General features: G+C 55.0%; 1 protein-coding gene across 2 annotated transcripts; it reads left to right on the top strand.

Moving 5' to 3' along the window:
• Window positions 1-704: 704 nt before the first annotated feature.
• Window positions 705-21,692, top strand: TSPAN33 (tetraspanin 33). 2 transcript variants are annotated; one of them, XM_041002009.1, is made up of 8 exons: window positions 705-889; window positions 14,840-14,897; window positions 15,322-15,446; window positions 15,699-15,773; window positions 16,639-16,734; window positions 19,487-19,615; window positions 20,343-20,504; window positions 20,646-21,692. In XM_041002009.1, exons 1-8 carry the CDS (start codon window positions 788-790, stop codon window positions 20,745-20,747), a joined length of 849 nt encoding a protein of 282 aa, XP_040857943.1. In that variant the 5' UTR covers window positions 705-787; the 3' UTR covers window positions 20,748-21,692. The 2 variants fall into 2 exon arrangements, with proteins under 2 accessions (XP_040857943.1, XP_040857942.1); XM_041002008.1 differs by having other exon boundaries at window positions 15,319-15,446.
• Window positions 21,693-22,107: the final 415 nt, after the last annotated feature.

Here is a 22,107-nt window from a genome sequence, read left to right as displayed (position 1 = left end):
ATGTCTCCCTGATTTTAGCGCCATACCCCCCCCTTTCACCCCCCCTCCCCACACACACGGGGATTATCTATTTTGTGTTGTCCTCACGGCTTTCGGTGCATTGTTCCACACACCGTGGTATGCGTACTTGTTGATTGTAATGTATATGTGTTTGCCTGGCGTGCACAGCAGCTGGGTGGAGGGCGTGGGTGGGGGAGCCAGTGTGTGTTCCTTCTCCCCATTCTTTTTCCCTTTGAACAGCTGCGGCTTGGATGCCTTTCTCCTCCGGGGAAGCCGATGGCGCGGGGGAGCTGGAGGCTGGAAGGGAGGCCGCAGAACCGCTGACCCCTTAGCAAGTTGTCCCCTCATAGAACAGGTGTCTCCCCCGCCTCTCGGAGGAGAGGGATGGCTGGGCGCTTAGTGACATCAGCCACCAGCCAATGAGAAGTCAGGCTCCGGCAGGCGCGCCAATGGGCGGCCGGGGGGCGGGCCTGGTCTCCCCGGAGCCGGCGGTGCTGGCCGGGCTGGCTGGCTGGTCCTGCGCGGCGCTGGAGACTCGGCGGCTCCCGCGGCTCCCGCTGCCCGCAGCGCGCTCAGGCGGCTCCCGGCGGCCCCGGAGGCGGCGCAGTTCCCTTGGCCGCGCGGCTGCGACGCACGGCTCGGGCCGTGCCGCCCCTGCCGCCCGCCCGGGCTCCCGCCGCCCCTGCCGCCCGCCCGGGCTCCCGCCGCCGCCGCCGCGCGGCTCATGCCCCCGGACGCCGAGCGCGCAGGTGGGCCGGCCGCCGCCGGGAGCTAGGCCCCCCGGGCCATGGCGCGCAGACCCGGGGCGCCGGCTGCCTCCGGGGACGACTTCTCCTTCGTCAGCCCGCTGGTGAAATACCTGCTCTTCTTCTTCAACATGCTCTTCTGGGTGAGTCGGGGTGGGGGTCGGCGTGGGGTGCCCCCCACAGCCGCCGCCCCGCGGAGGGAGGCGGGATCGGCCCGGGATGCCAGCCAGGTGAGCGGCGCTGACGACACTTTTGGGGGGAATTTTACATGAGGGCATCGCGGTGGAGCCGGGTCCGGAGGGGGCATTGGAGGAGGGCTCTGCAAAGGGTTTCGGTAAATAAGACTTTGGGGATTCTCGGGTGCCGGTGAGGGTCCGTCTCGGGCGGGTTTGGGGAGAGGGGCAGGTTTTCCTGTTGGCGCCAGGCAAACCCCGCTGGAGGAAATTTCAGGCCTGGGGGCCGAGGGAAGCCCCGCCGGGAGCGAAAGAAGAGGGAGGGAGAAAAATCCCTAGCTCCTCCCAGAGAGGACGGTTCCCGGGCTCCCCGCACTCCCCCCCAAAGGCTGAGGAGACACAGAAATGGCTTCCAGACCCCGTGCCCTCCTCCCGCTCTCCATACTGTCCCAAGCCTCGCGCCGTCTCTCAGGACCACCCTTCACCTCAGAGCCTGCCAGGGTTGTTTGGCGGCTTTCAGCAGGATCCTGTGTGGGTACTGGAAGGGTGGCAGGGCGGGAGGTGGGGGGTGAGAAGTGGGAAAGTACGTGGGTTGATGCCCTGGACACCCAGTGTCATTCCCACTGGGCCATTTCTGGTTGACCTGCCGGACGCAGGAGGCAGGTGCTGGTCCTGCAGGCCTTTGCCTGTGTGAGAAAGCGTTAGGTCGTGTGATCTTGGGTGCGGGTGCTCTGCGGATCCCGTGGGGAAGTGTTAGCTTGAGCCTGTTTCGTGGCCATAGAGTCCCTGGGCGCCAGGGGATGGAGAGGGTGGAGGGGAGGACTCCCCCTTCCCAACGCCCCCCACCTCCCCACATCTCTTCGGCCCTCTGCACTCCTGAGCTGCTGCGCTAGCAGTCTCTCTCTGAGACCTGCACTTCCAGATTGGCAGTAGGGAGGAATTGGGAGCCTGGAATCTGTTTCCTAGGAGAGGGAGCAGCCCAGACAGCTAAGCCAGTTGCTGGAAGGGTTTCACAGGGGGCCGTGGTGTGAAGCGCAGACACAAAATACAGAAGTGCTAGCCTGTTGGGACAAATGAGAGAAACCCCAGAGGGTGCTGCTGACAGCTCGCTCTCAGCCACTGCGCTCCTGGGGGAAGAAGGAAGTTTGGGCTGCTGTCAACTTCTTGGTTTGGGGATTGGAAGGAGATCTTTAGCCGGTGTCGCATCCACCGTTTCGAGTCTGAATATGAGAAAGCTGAAGTGCAGAACTGTGAAATGTTGACCCGAGGCCCCACAGCTGGTGAGCAGGGTCAGACTGGTGATCCTCCCAGCTAGGGCCCGGTGCCTCCCGGGGGAAGTCCGTGACCTTGGGGCCTGCCACGGTAGCTGGGGTGCAGTTAACCAGTCAACTCACGCTCCCCTAATCTCACAGGAGGCTAGGGAAGACCAGAAGCAAAACCCCTAGCCCCCAGTGCTGGGCCGGGGGACCTCCCAAGGGGAACTCCCCACCCCAGGGCAAGTCCCACAGGCACCCCCATGCTCTAGGAACCCCCGCTCAGCTCCAGCCCAAGCTCTGGCTTCCCTTGGGAGCCAGCACTGTCCCGTCTTATCTGGGCTCCCAGGGGCAGCAGAAGGGCACATCTGTCTCGCTTGCGATTATGCTCATTTTCTTGGCATTGCCCACTGCACCCTACCCACCTTCATCAGGTAAATAACTGTGGGAACTCACAGCCAAGAAGAGGGTTGTCTCCACAGACCCATCTATACTGGGAGGCAGTGGAGGGAAGGGAAGAAAGAGCTTCCTTTAAAGTTAAGAGGAACTGGTTAGCCAGCCTGGCACCACCCCAACTTAGAGGTGGAGCCCCTCCTTGGCCAGCTGTGGACTCTTCAAAAGTCCCAGACTACGAATAGCTTTCTGAGGGACCAGAGGCAGCAAGTCGCCATGGGACCTCCTCCCCTCCCCCAGCCCATGGCTCTCACTGTGCTTAATCTTTCCCTGCACAAAAGACATTTTTTTCCCTGCCTCTGTGAACTATTTAAAAATAAACAACTCATTTTAGAATCTTTCTTCCTTCAAGACTTGGAGTTGGATCTAAGAATGAATCTTGCTCTGTCCTGGTCTCCCTGGGACATTGCCCTTCCCATGGGGACATTCTTGGACAGGCGTTGCTGAGTGTCACTTCTCCATGGACCCAGAGCCACGGGCGCACACAAGCTGAAGCTGACCAGCCGCACCCCCCTTTCTTCCGGTCCCCCATTCAGGGATTAGTTCCTGTGCGGAGTTTCTTTGTAGATTTCTACCATCAAATCCCTAAGACACTTCCCAGAACCACCTGCGGATGGGGCCAGATACCCACAGCTTTGTGGGCATGGCGCATGTCTGCTGCTGGGGGTGGGTGGGGTGGCGGCCAGCACCTGGGCTGACACTCAGTGGGGCAGGGGAGGGAGTGGCCCTGGGATTCCAGACTTCCACTCTTGGGCCATTTGGATTCTGACTCAGTATGCTGCGGGTTCCTCATGGACCAGGGCCCAGGCCCGCAGTTCGTGTTTCAAATCTCACTTCCCCTCTGGCTTGGGAGTTCTGGTTTTCTTCCCAGAATTGTGTTGCTAGATGTTGAACGTTGAGATCCCGTGGGCTAGCATTGTTGTTCCGTGATTCTACCAGTTGTATTGACAATTTTCCATCTTAGGGAATGGGTTATGACTCAGTGGGTTAATCCGTCACTTGTGACACCAGCATCCCATATGGGAGTGGTTGTTGGAGTCCCAGCTGCTCCGCTCTGGAACTGACTTCCTGCCAGGGTGCCTGGGAGACCTGGAGGGAGTTCCAGACTCCTGGCCTCTGACTTCACCCTGCCCCAGCCCTGGCCTTGTGGAGAATGAACCAGCAGATGAAAGGTCTCTCTTTCTTTCTCTCTGGATCACTCTGCTTAAATACATAGTTTTTAAAGATTTGATTTTTCTCTTTGAAAGGCTGATTTACAGAGAGACAGAGAGAAACATAGAAAAAGAAAGCTACCATCCATTGGTTCACTCCCCAAATGGCCACAACAGCCAGAGCTGAGCTGATCCAAAGCTTGGAGCCAGGAGCTTCTTCTGGGTCTCTCATCTGGGTGCAGGATCCTAAGGCTTTGAGCCATCCTCTGCTGCTGTCTTAGTCCATTAGCAGGGAGCTGCATGGGAAGTGGGACAGTCAGGATACAAAACAGTGCCAGTGCTGTAAGATGGAGGACTAGCTTGTTGAGCCACTGTGCTAACCCCATAAGTAAATATTTTAATTTTAAAAAGATGGTTTCCTTAGGAAGTGGCTGCCTTTTTCCACCTGCTTTATCAGCCTCGGGCACATGTTGATGTCAGGAGTGTTATCGGTGCTGCTCACAGTGGCCGTCTCCTTTCTTGCTGGTCTTTTTGCTCACTTGGGCCAGCAACTGGAGAAGTTTTTTTGGTCCAGCAGAAAACCCCAGAAGCTCTGAGCTCCAGCTGCTGCGTCTCAGCCCAAGCCTTGTTGGTGGCCTGGTACAGGGCTCCCGTGGCACAGTGCGTGGGCTTGAATTGTCCTGCTCTCTGCTGCAGTGCCATGTTTATTCCTGCATCTCCCCACTAGCCTTGAGGCTGCTAAGGGGAAAAGCCACTTGTTTGGCAGCCAGTGCTTGGGAATGCTGATTCAAGGGCCAGGGAGAGAGCAAGGCATTTAGGGGAGTAACACCAATACACTTTGTCCCTTCATGATGGCCAGTCGTCATCTTAGGTCCCCAAGCCTCCTTGATGGCTGAGAACCCAGCTGAGTCCTCCTCTGCACCTCCCCCATGAGGCCAGGCTGGAAAAACGGCCACTCCACCCCTACCGCACCAGCCTTGCGTGGGGCCACGCACAGCTACTTGCAGCACCATCTGGACTTTTCCCTTCCACAGCAGTGTAAGGGCCACTGTCCTGTTCCTTCCTGGACCAGGCCAGGCCATTGGGAAGGCCTCTCACTCAAGAAATTTGCTTTCCCAGCCAGGACACCTTGGTGGGGGCGTGGGGGCCCAGGGCCTGGGAATCACTCCAGCTCACCTTCAGTTCCCTCTCTGGCAGCCTTGTTCAGCAGCCTTAAGCTGGCAGCCCGGCATCCAGCCTGACAGCAAGACCCATGAGTGGTGGACGCCCTCCTGCCACCCAGCCTCCCCCACTGCGCACGCATGGGTACACACACACACAAGTAGAGCCACCTGCTTCCTCCATCCTCCATCTTCTCTTATTCCTTCCTCCTAGACCAGCTTCAGTGGGTGGAGTGGTCTGATGGCTTTTTGTAAAAGCAACAACAGGACTTAGCGCAGTAACCTAGCAGCTAGAGTCCTTGCCTTGCGTGCGCCAGGATCCCATTTGGGCACCGATTCTAATCCCAGCAGCCCCATCCATTTCTCTGCTTGTGACCTGGGAAAGCAATTGAGGATGGCCTAAAGCCTAGGGACCCTGCACCTGCATGGGAGACCCAGAAGAAGCTCCTGGCTCCTGGCTTTGGATTGGCTCAGCTCCAGCCATTGCAGTCACTTGGGAAGTGAACCATCAGATGGAAAGTCTTTCTCTCTATCTCTCCTCATCTTTGTATATCTGACTTTGCAATGAAAATAAATAAATCTTGAAAAAACAAAAGCAATCCAGAGCACCAAAGGGAAGCAGAGTGCCCTCACTGTCGCCCTGTGGGTCAAACGCATGCCTTCTGTTGTTCCCTGGCAGCTCCGTTTGCTTTTGCACCAAGTAGGAGGCTGTCTCACCCCACAGCCTTCATGGAAGAATACAGGCAAACACGGAGCTCACACAGGGTCCATGGCTGGGCGTCGGGCCTGTCCTTCGGGCCGCACGCTTGATCGTGTGTCCTGAGATCCTGTCCCACCTCTCTGCTCCTTCCTCACCTTGGATGATGCTGAGGAGCTGATTCTGAAAATCGGCAAGGAAAGAACCTGCAGGCTCCTCCATCCAGTCCAGAGCAAGAAAGCTGAGAGTTTCACGTGGATGGTTGCCACCTTGGAAACCCAGACCTACCAATGCCAGGCTGACCAGGAAGAGCTGAACGGTGAGAGTCCTGTGCTGGGCCCCTGCCCTCTCTGGTTCATCCAGAAGGACTAGACATCGTAGGTGCCGGCACTCCCCGTCCTCTTCCCTCTGATTGGGACCAGAATTTTTTTTAAGATTTATTTATTTTTATTTGAAAGGCAAATTTTATATAGAGAGAAGGAGAAACAGCCATCTTCTATCTACTCCCCAAATGGTTGCAATGTCTGGAGCTGAGCCAGTCTAAAACCAGGAGCCAGAAGCTTCTTTCAGGTTACCCACATGGGTTCAGGGGCCCAAGGACTTGGGCCATCCACTCCCATCCGCTCCTGCTTGCCCAGGCCATTAGCAGAGAGCTGGATCAGAAGTGGAGCAGCTGGAACTCCAGCTGGTGTCCATATGGGATGCTGGCACTGCAGAGGGGGGATTAACCTACTCCCCCCAGCTCTGGTCCCTTGGAACCAGGACTTTGATTCCTATGCGGGGAGTCCTTTAACCCTCAGCTGTACTCCCCCAGCCTCTTCTAAAGTTTCACCTGCTGCTTACAGACTGGTCTTCGGAATGTGGAGATAGACAAGGTGTTCTCTCGGAACCTAGCCTGGTGGCTGTCCTGTGACTTCTTCCTTCCAGAGGCTTCTCCCATGATGCCTCTTGGGCACTGATGGGTACTGGTCCCCTCCCTGCACTGTGTTCTATCCGTACCTGAGTCCCACCTACACTGGATGTAGGCAACTCTTGCTGTCCACCTCACATGATGGGCCGGGTGAATATTGGGATCCTGGGGTTACCCTGAACTAGAGGGTCCCAGGCTTCGGGGACTTTCAGACACTTTGGAACATCCAGTCCCACTCCAACCTGCCATGGACCCAAGTGAACTACCTAGGTGTTTCAAATGAAGGCCCTAGCGCCCTCTTGGGGTTGTGATCAGAACTGAATGAGATGGCAGGTACAGCAACCAACGAAGAGCTGTGGTTAGAAACAGCTTCTGGAAGTCACCTGCCAGGATGAGCGCTGCTCCAGAGAGGAGGGAAGAGAGGGGCAAGCTGATGGGGCCTGAGTCTAGGAGAGCATCAGCCTTGAGCCTGGAGTCACTGTGGCCCCATCCCCCCAGAGCTAGAGGTAGCTGACCATTGATGAGGCCAGCCTGGTTCGTGTCCATCCTAGGATCAGAACCCCACCATGGTCCCCAAGAGCTTTTCCCAGGCTCGTCACATGGCCTAGTCATAAAGCGAAGGCCAGAAAAGCGTGGGATCCAGAAGCAAATCCCACTGTCAGCATTGTATCCTGGCGCAGAGAGAGCCACTGTTGGGCAGGACCATCCCTCGGGGAGGGGAGGCTGGGCCTGCAGGAAGCGGGGGCTGGGCCTGCAGGAGGTGGGCTGGGCCTGCAGGAAGGGGGCGTGGGGCCTGTAGGAGGTGGGCGCTGGGCCTGTAGGAGGGGGGCACTGGGCCTGCAGGAGGTGGGCGCTGGGCCTGTAGGAGCCAGGCACTGGGCCTGCAGGAGTGGGGCGTGGGGCCTGTAGGAGGTGGGCGCAGGGCCTGCAGGAGCGGGGCACTGGGCCTGTAAGAGGTGGGTGCAGGGCCTGCAGGAGGGGGGCACGGGGCCTGAAGGAGCGAGGCACTGGGCCTGCAGGAGTGGGGCGTGGGGCCTGAAGGAGCGAGGCACTGGGCCTGCAGGAGTGGGGCGTGGGGCCTGAAGGAGCGAGGCACTGGGCCTGCAGGAGTGGGGCGTGGGGCCTGCAGGAAGGGTTTTGTTTTGTTTCATTTTGTTTTCCTCCCAAGCATCTTTTCTCAATTCACAAGAAAAAGGAAGTCGAGATAGTGGGGGATGTTTTCTCCATGCTTCTGATTTCTTTCATGAACATTATTAGTGCCTGCGGCTGCGTATTTGCGAGAGGGGAACAAGATGACAAGTAGCAGGCAGATGTCAGGGAGAATGGGAGGCAGTTTATCCAGAATGCCGCCTGTATTGTTTTATGAGATGCGAAAACAGACGCCTCACAGCCGCATCCTCTGGTAGTGGAGTTATTCCTCATTTCTTTATTTCCCATTGCTCATTTCTAGGATTGAAATTAACATGTTGCGCCATAGGATAACACTGGGAAAACACAGCAATATTAGTGCTCCATAGTCTTGTCAGAAGTGTGTCATCAAAATCTCACTGTGAGGAAACAGCCAAATCATAACCGAGGGACATTGTGAAAAATGGGCCCAGCGCAGTGGCCTAGCAAGTAAAGTTCTCACCTTGAACGTGCCGGGATCCCATGTGGGTGCTGGTTCTAATCTAGGCGGCCCTGCTTCCCATCCAGCTCCCTGCTTGTGGCCTGGGAAAGCAGTCGAGGACGGCCCAAAGCCTTGGGACCCTGCGTGGGAGACCCAGATGGAGTTCCAGGCTGGCTTACATCTCACTCAGCAAAGGCTGCTCCAGCTCTCTGGGGAATGAACCAGCACATGGGAAATCTCTTGTCTGTCATCCTCTCAGTGTAACTCTGCCTTTCGGATCTGCCACGGAAAGAAAGTGCTAATCTGCTGCAGCATGGGCGACCCAGGAAATGTGTATAGGAAAGTGCAGAGGCAGCTCTGTGGTGACTGAGGCCAGGGGAGGGTGGAGGAAATGGGGAGACGGTTTAATGGGTCCCTGGCTTTCGTACTGGGTGGTGAAAAAGCTCCCAGGCTTAATAGAGGTGATGTACTTTAAAATGATTAAAATGGTGTTAATGTACTTTGCCACAAATGTTTTTTTTTAAAAGTCCCCTATAAACGGACAAAAATTTAAGAACAAAAACTAGGAGACTGTCCAGGCTAAAGGAGACACAGTCCCTGAATGCACGGCACACTCTGTGAGGGGATTCTAAGCAGAAGCGATGGGGAGGGCTGGCATGGCTGCAGGGGAAGCCTCCGCCTCCCAGTCCCAGCTGCTCCACTTCCAGTCCGGCTCCTGGGAAAGCAGCGAAGGTTGGCCCGAGAGCTTGGGCTCCTGGCTTCAGACCTTCCCAGCTCCAACCACTGCGACCCCTTGGGGAATGAACCAGCAGAAGGAAAATCTCTGTCTCTGTCTCTACTTCCTCCCTTGTAATTCTGCCTTCCAAATAAATAAACAAATCTTTTAAAAATTAAAAAGGTGGAAAGTTAAACATAGCTTCTTGGAAACAATTGAGGTAGGTTAGATATGGCTACAAATTACATTTCAGAAATAGCGTATTCAAGTTAAAAGAATCATTTAGTAGATCAAAACCCACGGTGTGTACTTCCCCTTGGTGGCTTCCTGCCGCTCTGCCAACTGAGTAATTCAAGATCACTGCTTTCACCATCGCTGCGCCGAAGTGACTAGACGGGAATCACAGTAATTAAAATTCACGACTGTTGCAGATGCACATCAGTTGAAGAAAACCTGGTCTTTTTTTTTTTAAAGATTTATTTTATTTTTATTGGAAAGGCGGATATACAGAGAGGAGAGACAGAGAGGAAGATCTTCCGTCCGATGATTCACTCCCCAAGTGAGCTCAACGGCCGATGCTATGCCGATCCGAAGCCAGGAGCCTCTTCCGGGTCTCCCACGCGGGTGCAGGTTCCCAAGGCTTTGAGCTGTCCTCGACTGCTTTCCCGGGCCACAGGCAGGAAGCTGGATGGGAAGTGGGGCCGCCGGGATTAGAACCGGCGCCTATCTGGGATCCCGGGCCTGCAAGGTGAGGACCTTAACCACTGCACCATCGCGCCGGGCCCAAAAACTTGGTCTTAAACTGGCAGTCGGAGGGCCAGCCCCATGGCATAGTAGATTAAGCCTCCACCTGCAGTGCCACATATATATGGGCTCTGGTTCGAGTCCCAGCTACTCCACTTCAAATCCGGCTTTCCACTAAAGAACCTGGGAAAGCAGCAGAGGAAGGCTCAAATGCTTGGATGTCTACATCCATGTGGGAGACCCAAAGAAGCTCCTGGCTCGGGGGCCGATGTGGTAGCCTAGTGGCTAAAGTCCTCACCTTGCGTTCTAATCCCAGCAGCCCTGCTTCGCATCCAACTCCCTGCTTGTGGCCTGGAAAACAGTCAAGGACGGCCCAGAACCTTGGAACCCTGTACCCACATGGGAGACCAAGAAGAAGCTCCTGGCGCCTGGCTTCAGATTGGCTTAACTCTGGCCATTGTGGCTGCTTGGGGAGTGAATCAGTGGACGGAAGATCTGTCTTCTCTGTATATCTGTATATTTGACTTTCCAATAAAAAATAAAATAAACCTTAAAAAAAAAAAAAAAGCTCCTGGCTTTGGACCAGCCCAACTCTGGCCATTGTGGCCACTTGAGGAGTGAGCCAGCAGATGGAAGATCTCTGTTTTTCCCTCTCTCTGTAAATCTGCCTTTCCCATAAAAATAAATAATGGATCTTTAAAAAAAAAAAGCAAAACGAAACTTGTGCCTTTTAAATAAATAAATAAATCTTTTTAATTGTTTTAAGAAAGGGTTGGGGCAGGGGTCAATTGCTGTTAGGATGTCCGTGTGTGCCATGTAGGAGTGCTGATCTGAGTCCCGGCTGCTCCACTTCCCGTCCAGCTCCCGCTGTGGCTGGGAAGGCAGCGGGAGGAGACCTGGAGGAAGCTCCTGGCTCCTGGCTTCTGACCAGCTCGGGTGTAGCCACTGTAGCCGTCTGGAGAGTGAACAAGCAAGTGGAAGATCTTTCCTTCTGTCTGTCCTTCTCTGTACAAATCTGCCTTTCCAATGAAAATAAGTAAATCTTAAAAAAGAAGAAGAAAGGGCATGGTGCTTGTTTCCATCCTCTTCTGAAGGGAGGCGTGGGTTGCGGTGGCTGTCCCAAGGATGTCGTGATGAGGACTGATTCTGACAGAGCGATTGAGTGCCAGAATGAGATGGAAAAACATTCGGTTGAGTCCAGTCTCGTCACTGACCCACGTGCACTTGGTCAGTTGGCACTTGGGCTCTTCTGGCCTTGACTATAAACAGAGGTGAGGCCGGGGCCAATTCCAGAGTCCTGTTCAGCTCTACAACGGGATGCTGTTATCAGCCACAGTACCAACTTTGGGATGGCTGTGACTTTGAGGAATCTGGGGTGGGAGGGAAGGGCAGGAATGGAGTACGGAAGGGCAAGCTGTGAAGTGCGGCATTTGAGAGCTCAGGGAGAGCATCGCTAATGAGCGCATGAAATATTAAAATCTTCATTTTCCTGGAGTCTGCATCTGCCACCCTGGGTCCCTGGCTGATGAGGCTTGAGGCTGGCCGTGTCGCTAACGTGGCTCAGCACTGGCCTCACCTGGAACGCACCCGGGGCTGTTGCTGCCTGGGTTTCAGCACCTGAGATCCTGATCTGCTGGTTGGCTCTGCTGCCAAAGCATTAGGAATTTTGGAGTTGTACTGTGTGTTAGAGAGTAAGCGCGCACACTCCTGTCTGCTCAGTGTCCACCTGCCATCGCTGGGAGCAGGAAAGTCAAGCCAGGCTTCCCGCGTGGATGGCTTCGGCAGGGAACTGGAGTCAGACGTTAGTGTATTAGACGTTAGTGTATTCTTTTCTTAAAAAAAAAGTTATTTATTTTTACTGCAAAGTCAGATATACAGAGAGGAGGAGATACAGAGAGGATGATCTTCCATCCATTGATTCATTCCCCAAGTGACCACAGGACAGCACTGAGCCGATCTAAAGCTAGGAGCCAGGAGCTTCTTCCAGTTCTGCAACATGGGTGTAGCGCCTCAAACACTTGGAGCATCTTCCGCTGCCTTCCCAGGCCATGAGCAGGCAGCTGGATGAGAATTGGAGCAGATGAGAATCAAACCAGCGTCCGTATGGGATGCCGGCACTGCGGCGGTAGATTAACCCACTCCATTGTAGTTCCTGCCCAGGTTCTGATCCTGTTGTCTCCCTCTTAAGATTTGGAATTTCTTGCATAAGTAGGCTTTTAAAATTTTTGTTTTTTCAAAAACCTTTTTTAAAGAGTTTGTTTGTATGGCTGAGAGAGGGAGAAACAGAAGGAGATCTTTCATCTGCTGGTTCATTCTCCAAATGGAGCAGAAGTGGGATAGCCACGATGCCAGCTGGTACTCACCTGGGATGCCAGCCAACTGGGACTTGGAACAAACGCTCCCATATGGGATGCCGACCTTACAAGTGGCAGCTTAACCCGAATCACCACAACAACACTGACCTTCCACAGAAATCTCACTGTGCCTGCAGCAGCTGGATTCTGGCGAAGGTCCCAGGGTGGGCAGCGGGTGGCACTGGCAGGGGTGCATGCCTGGGATGAATTGTCACATCTTGAACCGTAAGTGAAGAGACCAAGAGACCAGGTGTTATACTTGGGGTTTGTCGACAGCCTTTCTTGAGAATTACTAAGCAGCCCCAGGAGAATGCTCTCCTGAGGATGCGCTCCAGTGGGCCAAGGGCCTTCTGCGAGGTCACGCCTCATGAGCCACCACACTTCCTGTAGCATCACCCTGGGGGCCAAGCCTGGAGATGGCTGCAGCGCTGGGTGGTGCGCCCCTGCCACTGCCCGTGCTCCCTGAACCGGCATGCACCGTGGGACAGGAAGCCAGCTGGCACCTCCAGCCCCGTACTCCCTGGGCAGAGCGTGAAGCCAGCAGGTGAAGCCAGCAGGTAACCCCAGGCCCTGAGTCCGAGGCAGGGTCCAGAGACAGGTGGGCAGGGAGAGAAGGCCAAGAAAGGCTGGGCAAGGTTTGGTTTTCTAAGGGCGTGCCATCCCCTGCTAAATGCACTGTTGCCTCCCGCACCAGGGCAGAGGCCCCCAAGCAGGAAGGTCTCCCACCAAGTGACTTGGCCACTCTGTTGTCCTGCAGGCCGGGCTCCCCTTTCTGGGCCAGCTCTTTCTCCCTGGTTTCCATCTCCCAGGACAGCGGAATGTAGCCAGCCAGCTCCCTCCCACAGAGCTGCTCAGAACTCTCCCCTTGCAAAGCTTGACCCCATCTATTGCCATGGCGACAGCTAGTGGCTGCTCAGGGCTGCTTAGCACCAGCTGGATGCCAGCCAATGGAGTGGGGCTGCCTGCCGTGCTGCCCTGCCCTCCTGGAGGGCTGGGGCAGTCCAGAGAAGGCCTCTGTGGGGACCAGCCCTGGTGGGCTCACTCTGTCAGAGAGAAGCTGTGACCATGAAAAGATTCTCCACTCCTCCACACTGGGGTTCCTACATGAAGGCCTCCAGGGCTGGTGCATGCATACAGGCACAAACCCCTTTAAAAAGGATTGGAGGGGGCTGGCGTGATGGCCCAGTGACTGAATCCTTGCCTTACAAGTGCCAGGATCCCGGGTCCGGCGGCGTGGCCTAGCGGCTAAAGTCCTCGCCTTGAACGCCCGGGATCCCATATGGGCGCCAGTTCTAATCCCAGCAGTTCCACTTCCCATCCAGCTCCCTGCCTGTGGCCTGGGAAAGCAGTGGAGGACAGTCCAAAGCCTTGGGACCTTGCACCTGCATGGGAGACCTGGAAGAAGTTCCTGGCTCCTGGCTTTGGATCAGCTTAGCCACTTGGGCAAGTGAACCAGCAGATGGCAGATTTTCTTTCTGTCTCTTCTTCTCTCTGTAAATCTGCCTCACCAATAAACATAAAAATAAGTTGTTTTTTTTTTTAATGACATAGAATTATTTCTTTGAAAGGCAGAGTTGCAGAGACAGAAAAGAAGGAACACTGAGAGGGAGGTCTTCCATCTGCTGGTTCACTCCCCAGTGGCCGTAACGGCCAGGCTGGGCCACGCTAGGAACCAGGGGCTTCCAGGACTCCCCTGTGGGTGGCAGGAACCCAGGCACTTAAGCCGTCATCCACGCTTCTCCAGGCACGACAGCAGCGATCTGGGTCTCAAGTAGAGCAGCCAGGCCCTCCTGCACCCGTGTAGAAGACCTGGAGGAGGCTCCTGGCTCCTGGCTTTGGACTGGCTCAGCTCCAGCCGTTGTGGCCACTTGGGGAGTAAACCATTGGACAGAAGACCTTCCTCTCTGTCTCTCCTCCTCTCTGTGTATCTGCCTTTCCAATAAAAATAAATAAAGTCTCAGCTGTTTGACTTCTAGTCCAGCTCCCTGTTAATGTACGGTGAAGGCCAAGGTCCCTGTCGCCACAGCCCAGCTGCCCCGGCTTGTGGGGAACCAGCAGGTGGACAGTGTTTTTTCTTGCTCTCATTCTGTCTCTCCCTCTGCGTGTGTGTGTCTTTCAAATAAATAGTTCCCAACTTCACTGGTTTTGTCTGGTTCCAGGTAAGGCAATTACTAGTAATAATAGATTTACCACTAGGTAAATATAATTAAATGCTTTCCATGCATGATCTTGCTCAATTCTCATGGCAATGTTATTAGATATGGTTGGTGTGTGAATTTAATAGATTTATGTATTTCTTCAAATGGCAGAGTAAAAGAGTCCATTGAAGCCAGGAACTCCATCCGGGTCTCACGTGTACTCAGGACATCTTCCACTACGCTCACAGGCAGGTTAGCAGGGAGATGAATCAGAAGTGGAGCAGCCAGGACTGGGAACTGGCATTCTGATACAGGATGCTGGCATTACAAATGGCAGCTTAACTCTCTGTGCCACAAACACGATCCCTTCATCCGCTTGTTTGTGACTCCCATCTCTGAGCCTGAGTCTTCCTGAAGCCGATGTGCCTCGTCACTGTTGTATGTTAACCTTGCCCGGCCTTTACTTCCTTATCTGCAAATGGTGAAAATGGTGAAAATGGCAATACTAGCTTCCTCACAAGGTGAGGACTGAGTGAGATAACACTGGTTAAAAAAAAGAGAGCATTCCATGGAAACAGAGCCTGGCAGAGCCTGGCAGAGCCTGGCAGATCCCATCAGCAGTTTGCCTGGTCAGGAGGAAAATGCCCACTGCCGGGCCGGGAAAAGTCACCCCTCTTGTTGTCCAGCAAAGGGCTTTCCGGAACCTCACAGGGCTGGCCCCACTCTATCTCTGCAGGTGATCTCCATGGTGATGGTGGCTGTGGGCGTGTACGCACGGCTGATGAAGCACGCAGGTGAGCTCTGCCATTCTCCCCCCACCTGTGAGTTCTCTCAGCAACCGCATCCTCCTCCTGGGCGCCCTGCAGCCCCAGTGCTCCGGCACGCCCTCCCCCTGCGGCCTGATCTTAGAGCATGCCTGCATGTTGGACCTTCAAAGCGGCCTCCGCCTGGCTCAGTGCTAGAGTCACACAGCCCCTTTTGCCCTCTCTCTGCAAAGCTAAGCTAGGCTATGAAACCACTTTCTTGTTCTTCGCTGGAACCCCAGCAGCCCCGTGTGTGTGTGTGTGTGTGTGTGTGTGTGTGTGTGTGTGTTCCGGGGGGAGGTGCTCCCACCCGGGGAAGGGCCAGCATGGGCAGTACTCCCCCCCCCCCCCATCTTTTGGTGCTCCCTCCATGGGTCCCGGCTCAGGCTAAGGGCTGGCACCCTCGTCCCAGAAGCAGCCCTGGCCTGCCTGGCGGTCGACCCAGCCATCCTGCTGATCGTGGTGGGCGTGCTTGTGTTCCTGCTCACCTTCTGTGGCTGCATCGGCTCCCTGCGAGAGAACATCTGCCTCCTGCAGACGGTGAGTGCTCAGGGTCCCCCACGTCCCGCCTCCGTGTCTCCTGACCCACCCAAGCCCAAAGCCCCTGCTGTCAGAGCCCAGGCCCAGAGGATCCCCCACAGAGTGCCACCCAGGGCCAAGGGTCCCAGAGGCGGCTCTTCCCCATGTGGCGGGGGCAAAGGGAAAACATCAAGTGGCCTCTACCTGCTGTTGCTTGGGAGGGGTCGCTGCCCAGAGTGGCAACTCTCCTCCCCCTGCCTTCTGTCCCCCCAGTTCTCCCTCTGCCTCACCGTTGTGTTCCTGCTACAACTGGCCGCGGGGATCCTGGGCTTCGTCTTCTCCGACCAGGTAACCCTGGAGCCGGGCGTGCAATCCCATTCATTAACCACAGCCCCGTGTCTCTGAGGGGCTTCAGCCTGGGAAAGGGGTGAGCGAGCGAGTGGCCTGGGAAGGCACCGCATCTAAGGAGAATTTCAAGACTGCGAAATGTTTTCCTTTAAGGAAAGTTCTGTGAACACGTAGTTAAAATGCCACACACACCCCACCCCTGAAAAAATTGGTGGCAAATGACTGAGTAACAGAAAATATGAAGAGCCTCTTGTTAAAAAAGAGAAAAAAATCATGTAAACAGAGGGAATGAAAGGGGAAAGGATAGAGTCTTTGAACAGTGCTTGCTGGTTTGGGCTAGTCCTTTTCGTTAAGAACCAGAGGACAGGTGGATAGCTGGGGCAGAGGATGATACTCTGCAAGGAAATCTAGAAGTGGTGGAAGGAAGGAAGGGAGGAACCATGGTAGAGAATTACAGATTTTCACAATGTGGGATGGGCTCTCCTAGCCCTTCTTGTTCAGTCATTTCCTAAGACACGCGGTTCCCTCATGTCCACTAGAGGTCAGTGTCTTGGCTCAGTAAGCCCCTTTCTGCTAAGTAGAGGAACAGTTGAACTTCTCTGCTTTGCATCAGGCCACCAGTACTGGTGTTGTTTCCTGCTCACTGGACTCCTGTCCAGGGGACCCTGAGGAACAGCCCCCAGCAGGTGCAGCACCCCTTGTGCCCTGTACCCGAAGGGCCAGGGACAATAGATGGGCTTTGGAATGGGCCATCTCCCCAGGTTAGGCTTGAGCTGAGCTTTCGCTGGTCTCTGTTACTTCTGTAGGGAGGGGGCAGGTCGGGGGAGAGCCCTGCCTGGGTCCTGATGGCCCCTGTCGCTGGCAGGCTCGGAGCAAAGTGAGTGAGGTCATCAACAATGCCATCGTGCACTACCGAGACGACCTGGATCTGCAGAACCTCATTGACTTTGGCCAGAAGGAGGTAGGGGCTGAGTGTACAGGGTGGGCACGGGTGGGGGTTGTTCACCAGGGCTGGGGTGCAGCAGGTAGGGGCTGAGTGAGCGGGGTGGGCACAGGTGGGGGTTGCTCCCAGGGTCCCGGAGTGCAGCAGGTAGGGGCTGAGTGTACAGGGTGGGCACGGGTGGGGGTTGTTCACCAGGGCCCGGAGTGCAGCAGGTAGGGGCTGAGTGCACAGGGTGGGCACAGGCAGGGATTGCTCACCAGGGCCCCGGGTGCAGCAGGTAAAAGTGAGTCTCCTTCCAGGAGACTTGATGCCGCTTGGTGAGCGGCCAGGTCATAGAGTCTGGGAAAGGGATTGGTGAAAACACGTGTCTAGCAGCAGAATGCCTTCAAAGTGCTTCTGAGGACACGGAAGGATATATATATATAGTAATCTACCATTTGTGTAAAAAAAAAAAAGAGGGAAAGATATATGTGTATTTACAGAAAGAATTTTTGAAAGGATTTGTAAGAAACCGTGTAAGTGGTTACCTGCAGGAGCAGATTTTTGATGATCTATTTCAGGGTTACATATTTTAGAATTATGGTAAAATGTGTATAACCAAGTTGCCTTTTTGAAGTGTACAGATCTGTGGCATTCAGTACATTACTTGGTTTTACTTGGATTTGACTTTTTTATTTGAAACACAGAGTGACAGAAAAAGACAGAACTCTTCCAACATCTCATTCACTCCCCAGATTTCTGCAGCAACCAGATGTAGACCAGGCTGGAGCCAGGAACCGGGAGCTCCTTCCGGGTCTCCCACTTGGGTGGCCGGAGCCCAGGCCCTCAGGCCACCATCTGTCGCTTCCTGCAAGGGTTAGCAATGCAGAGCAGCCAGGACTTAAGGCAGCCTCCTGCTATGGGGTGCGGTTGTCCCAAGGGGTGGGATGACCCACTGTGCCACAGCATCGTCCCAAATCCACCACACTGCTGTGCCCCCATCACACTCATCACCTTCTCCAGCTGCAGCCCCGAGCACGCCGTTCCCCTCACCCTGGCAGTGCCACCTGCTCTCCATCTCTATGAACTTGACTATGCTAAGTACCTCCCGTGCGTTTTTGTCCTTGTGTCCTGATGAATTTCACTCAGCACATCTTCATGTTGTGACACGTGGCAGAATTTCCTTCTGGGGCGCCATGTGGAGCTGTGGCTAAGCCACCACCCTGGCAGCGATGTGTGGGTTTGTTCCAGTCCCAGCTCTGCTTACATTCCAGCACCCTGCCGATGCATGCCCTTGGGGGCTGCAGGCCACAGCTCAGGTACATGGGTCCCTGCTGCCCACAGACCCATGTTGAACTCCCAGCTTGGGGTTGTGCCTGGCTGGTGGTTGTGGCCATTTGGGGAACTAGTAGATGAGACTTTCATTCGCTCTCTCTCTCTCTCTCTGTCTGCTTTTCTAATTAAATAAATTATTAAAAATTTTAAAGAATTTCTCTGGATCCGGTGCAATACCCTAGTGGCTAAATCCTCACCTTGCATACGCAGGATCCCATTGGCACTGGTTTATATCCCGGCTGCTCTACTTCCCATCCAGCTGTGGCCGGGGAAAGCAGTCAAGGATGGCCCAAAGCCTTGGGACCCTGCATCCTGGTGAGAGACGTGGAAGAAGCTCCTGGCTTGGGTTCAGATCAGCTCAGCCCGGTCATCACAGCCATTTGAGGAGTGAATCAGCAGATGGAAGATCTTGCTCTCTGTCTCTCCTTCTCTGTGTAAAGTCTGACTTTCCAATAAAAAGAAATATTTTTGAAATTCAATAGAGCTCTATTACTTTTATTTTTTTGTTTTTTGTAGATTTTTTATAATTCCATGGCGGATCAGGTTGGGAGGGATTGAGGTTTAGGTGTACTCATACTCAGTGCTTCCAAATTTGCTTGTTTTTGGGGAAGGAGAGAGACAAAGGGGGAACCACTCACGACTTCCCAGCACCCAGGGATGAGGAACCCACCTCCTATCAACCAGAGCCTCCACGTGGACGTGCTCCGAGGGTTCTGTCCAGGTGGCTCGGATGGTTCTGAAATGCTGCTGATTTCACAGATCCGAGTGTGACGTCACCCTCGCAGCATCCCTTGGCTCCATTCACAGACTTTTTTGATGTCATCTGTTTGCGGTAGTTGTCCAGTTCTGTTCTGCTACAGCACCAGAGGACAGTGTTTGGGGCCAGCATTATGGCATGATGCTTCACTTGTTGCTGCAATGCTTGTATCCCAAGGGGGCACTAGTGCAAATCCTTGCTCAGGCTCCTCTTCCTCCAAAATTGTGCCTTTCAAATAGATAAACCTTAAAAACTGAAAAATGCATATAGATACACACTTGTAATATTAAGCCCTCTGGTGAGTTATAAAAGGATGTGTAAAGTATTAGAAATTAAAGAGAGAGGCCAGCATTGTGGCTTAGTGGGTTCAGCCACCACCTGTGACCTGTCTCCAGCACAGCGCCCTCTAAGGCAATGAAGGATGGCTCGGTTCCTGAGTCCCTGCACCCACACAGGGGACCCAGATGGGAGGAGTCCTGGCCTGGGACTCTGTCTTGCCCCCCACAACCCCATCCCTCTCTCTGTTCACACTACCTCTCAAATAAAGGAAGGCAGTCTGTAACCTAGGTCCAAAGCCATGTTTCAACTCACCCTGCAGCCACCTGGGGAGCTTGTCAGATCTTTTGGTCCTCCTGGGCTCGGTGGGCTCGGTGGTCTCCGTGGGCAGAGCCTGAATCCCCCTGCTGGGCTCTGTTGCAGTTCAGCTGCTGTGGAGGGATTTCCTACAAGGACTGGTCGCAGAACATGTACTTCAGCTGTTCCGAAGACAACCCGAGCCGTGAGCGGTGCTCCGTGCCTTACTCCTGCTGCCTGCCTGTCCCCAACCAGGTAAGCAGCCTCCGAACTGCAGGGCCAGAAGTTACACCTGCTGCTTGAGCCCTCCTTCCCGAGGGTGACCTGTCAGCGGGAAGGACAGCTGTCAGGCATTTGTCTTCACTCCAGCCTCTTCCCCCACTCTGTAGCCTTTTTTACCAGTTCTTCAAAAGTCTTTGGAGGGTCTGGCGCTGTGGCATAGCATGGGAAGCTGCCATCTGTGATGCCAGCATGCCCTATGGGTGTTGGTCTGTGTCCCAGCTGCCCTCCACTGACAGCCTGGGACAAACAGTGGAGGATGACCTGCGTGATGGGCCTACCACCTGAGGGCAAGGAGGCTGCAGCTCCTGGCTTCCGCTTGGTTTGACGTTGGCTGTTCCAAGCCGTGTGGGCAGTGAACCATCAGATGCAAGATTGATCTCTCTCCCTAACCATCAAATAAATAAATATTTTTTAAAAATTCATAGAACATGAAATTAAAAGATCATTTTGCTGTTGAAAATATGTGAAATCCATGCCTGGAGGATATTTAAAAGATTCCCGGAAAATACGTATTATGAAAAATATTGTGCATGGATTTCTAACTTTCCGCCTCAAAATAAACTTTTCAAATTGTGCTTGAAGTCCCCTCGTGGATTTCCTAGCATCTTAGGAGTGTAGGAAGAGGGAGCAGGTGACACCTGTTAGAGAAAGAGGAGAGCCGGCAGCACACCTGCCCTTTCGCCTCCCCCCGCCCCCGCAGGCCGTGATCAACACCATGTGTGGCCAGAGCATGCAGGCCCGCAGCTACCTGGAGGCCAGCAAAGTCATCTACACCAATGGCTGCATCGACAAGCTGGTCAACTGGATACACAGCAACCTGTTCCTGCTGGGCGGTGTGGCTCTGGGCCTGGCCATCCCTCAGGTACCGCGGATCAGCCGGGTGGCAGACACTGCCGCGGCTGAGGGGCAGGGAAAGGGGTCATCCCAGACCACTGCACGGGGAAGGCGGAGTCAGGGCAAGGCCCCGGCCTGCTCCCTCAGGGCCTTCTCGCCTCCCTCCCAGCTGGTGGGAATCCTGCTGTCTCAGATCCTGGTGAGTCAAATCAAAGATCAGATCAAGCTGCAGCTCTACAACCAGCAGCACCGGGCCGACCCGTGGTACTGAGCCTCCAGCCTGCACTTCCTCACCATGGCAACCGCAGGCAGCCTCATCCACCCACAGCAGCAGCAACAGTGGTGGCTGGCGTGCTGAGAGCAGCCCGAGCGGAGATTGGTTTCCGGCACCCCGGCCACGTCAGTCCAGTGAGAAGAAGTAAAACTACGGCTAGGCGGAAGGCAGTGGTTCCCAGGTGGTCCCTGGCTCAGGCCCCCAGCTTCCCCACCCAGCCCTCTGCATTGCTCTGAAGTCATTGTGTGTCGCTTCTAACCGCCCCAGCATTTGGGTTTCTGTTTTCTAAGCTGTGTTTTGGGGAAGGGCAGTTGCGCAGAGAGCCGCCAGAGACGGCGGCCCAAGGCCCTCAGCTTGGTGGACTGAATCCGAGCACTGCCCGGTGAGACCTGGCAGCGGAGAGGACACACCAGCAGCCCTGCCTGGAGCCCAGTGGGCCTGGTCCCAGCTCCACCAGGGGAAAGTGGCAGAGCAGGCAGGGAGAGCCAGCCTGGGGGTCGGCTGGGGACAGCTCACTGCGCTGGGCACAGTGGCCAGGGGATATGTTTACCAAATGCCTGCCCTGCCATCCTCCCAGATTCCCAGTGAGCTACATCCTGCCCCTCCCTCATTTCCATGGAAACGTGGCAGCAGGGCAAGGGGTACATCAGCAGCAAATCCACCCCCCTACGTCTACCACCACCACCCGTCCAGAGCAGAGCAAGTTTGCAGCAAAGCAGGACAGCCCTCCACGCCCGTCTTCCTCCCTGTCTTCCCCCGCACCACTCCGGGAGTGGTGTGGGGGGCCACTTGACTTGGCAGCGCGCTACTGGAGCAGGCTTGGCAATAACACCACCCTCACTCTTATCCCTACCGCCCTGCCCTACCTGGGAGCTCAGTGTTTCGGCCGCGTGGGAAGCAGGCAGAAGCCAGAGGTGGCAATAAACGTTTGTTGATCTGGGACTAAGCTGGACTGCTTGGATTTTCCCTTCTGGCAGCTAGAAAGAGAGATGCATTAGACAGGAGAGGATTGGCGTTACCGCGCCACCACAGCACCCGCGGGACCTCCCGACCGCCACCATGCACCTGTCTACCTCAGCCCCAATCTAAACTGGGTCCGAAGACTCCCAGCTCCCATATGGCAGTTGGCGTCATTTTAGCACCAAAACCTGCTGTGAAGTTTTGTAATTGAACATCAATCAATGAACATGCCATCCCCAATTTTAGGATGGAGGTGCAGGAGTGATGTGGTCTGGGAAGAAGGAAGGGAGCCTGACCGGGCCTCCCGCTGCTGGGCCCCTCCAGCCACCTCCGGCAACCAGCCGGGAGCTGGGCGCTGGGGCGCGCTCGCCGCCGTGGGTGGCAAGGGGCCAGGAGG

This window comes from Ochotona curzoniae, unplaced genomic scaffold, assembly GCF_017591425.1.
Source record: "Ochotona curzoniae isolate NIBS_2020 unplaced genomic scaffold, NIBS_Ocur_1.0 scaffold_2476, whole genome shotgun sequence".
Classification (NCBI taxonomy): Eukaryota; Metazoa; Chordata; class Mammalia; order Lagomorpha; family Ochotonidae; genus Ochotona; species Ochotona curzoniae.
Note: the sequence above shows the minus strand (reverse complement) of the source record. Positions and strands in the feature narration are given on the sequence as shown.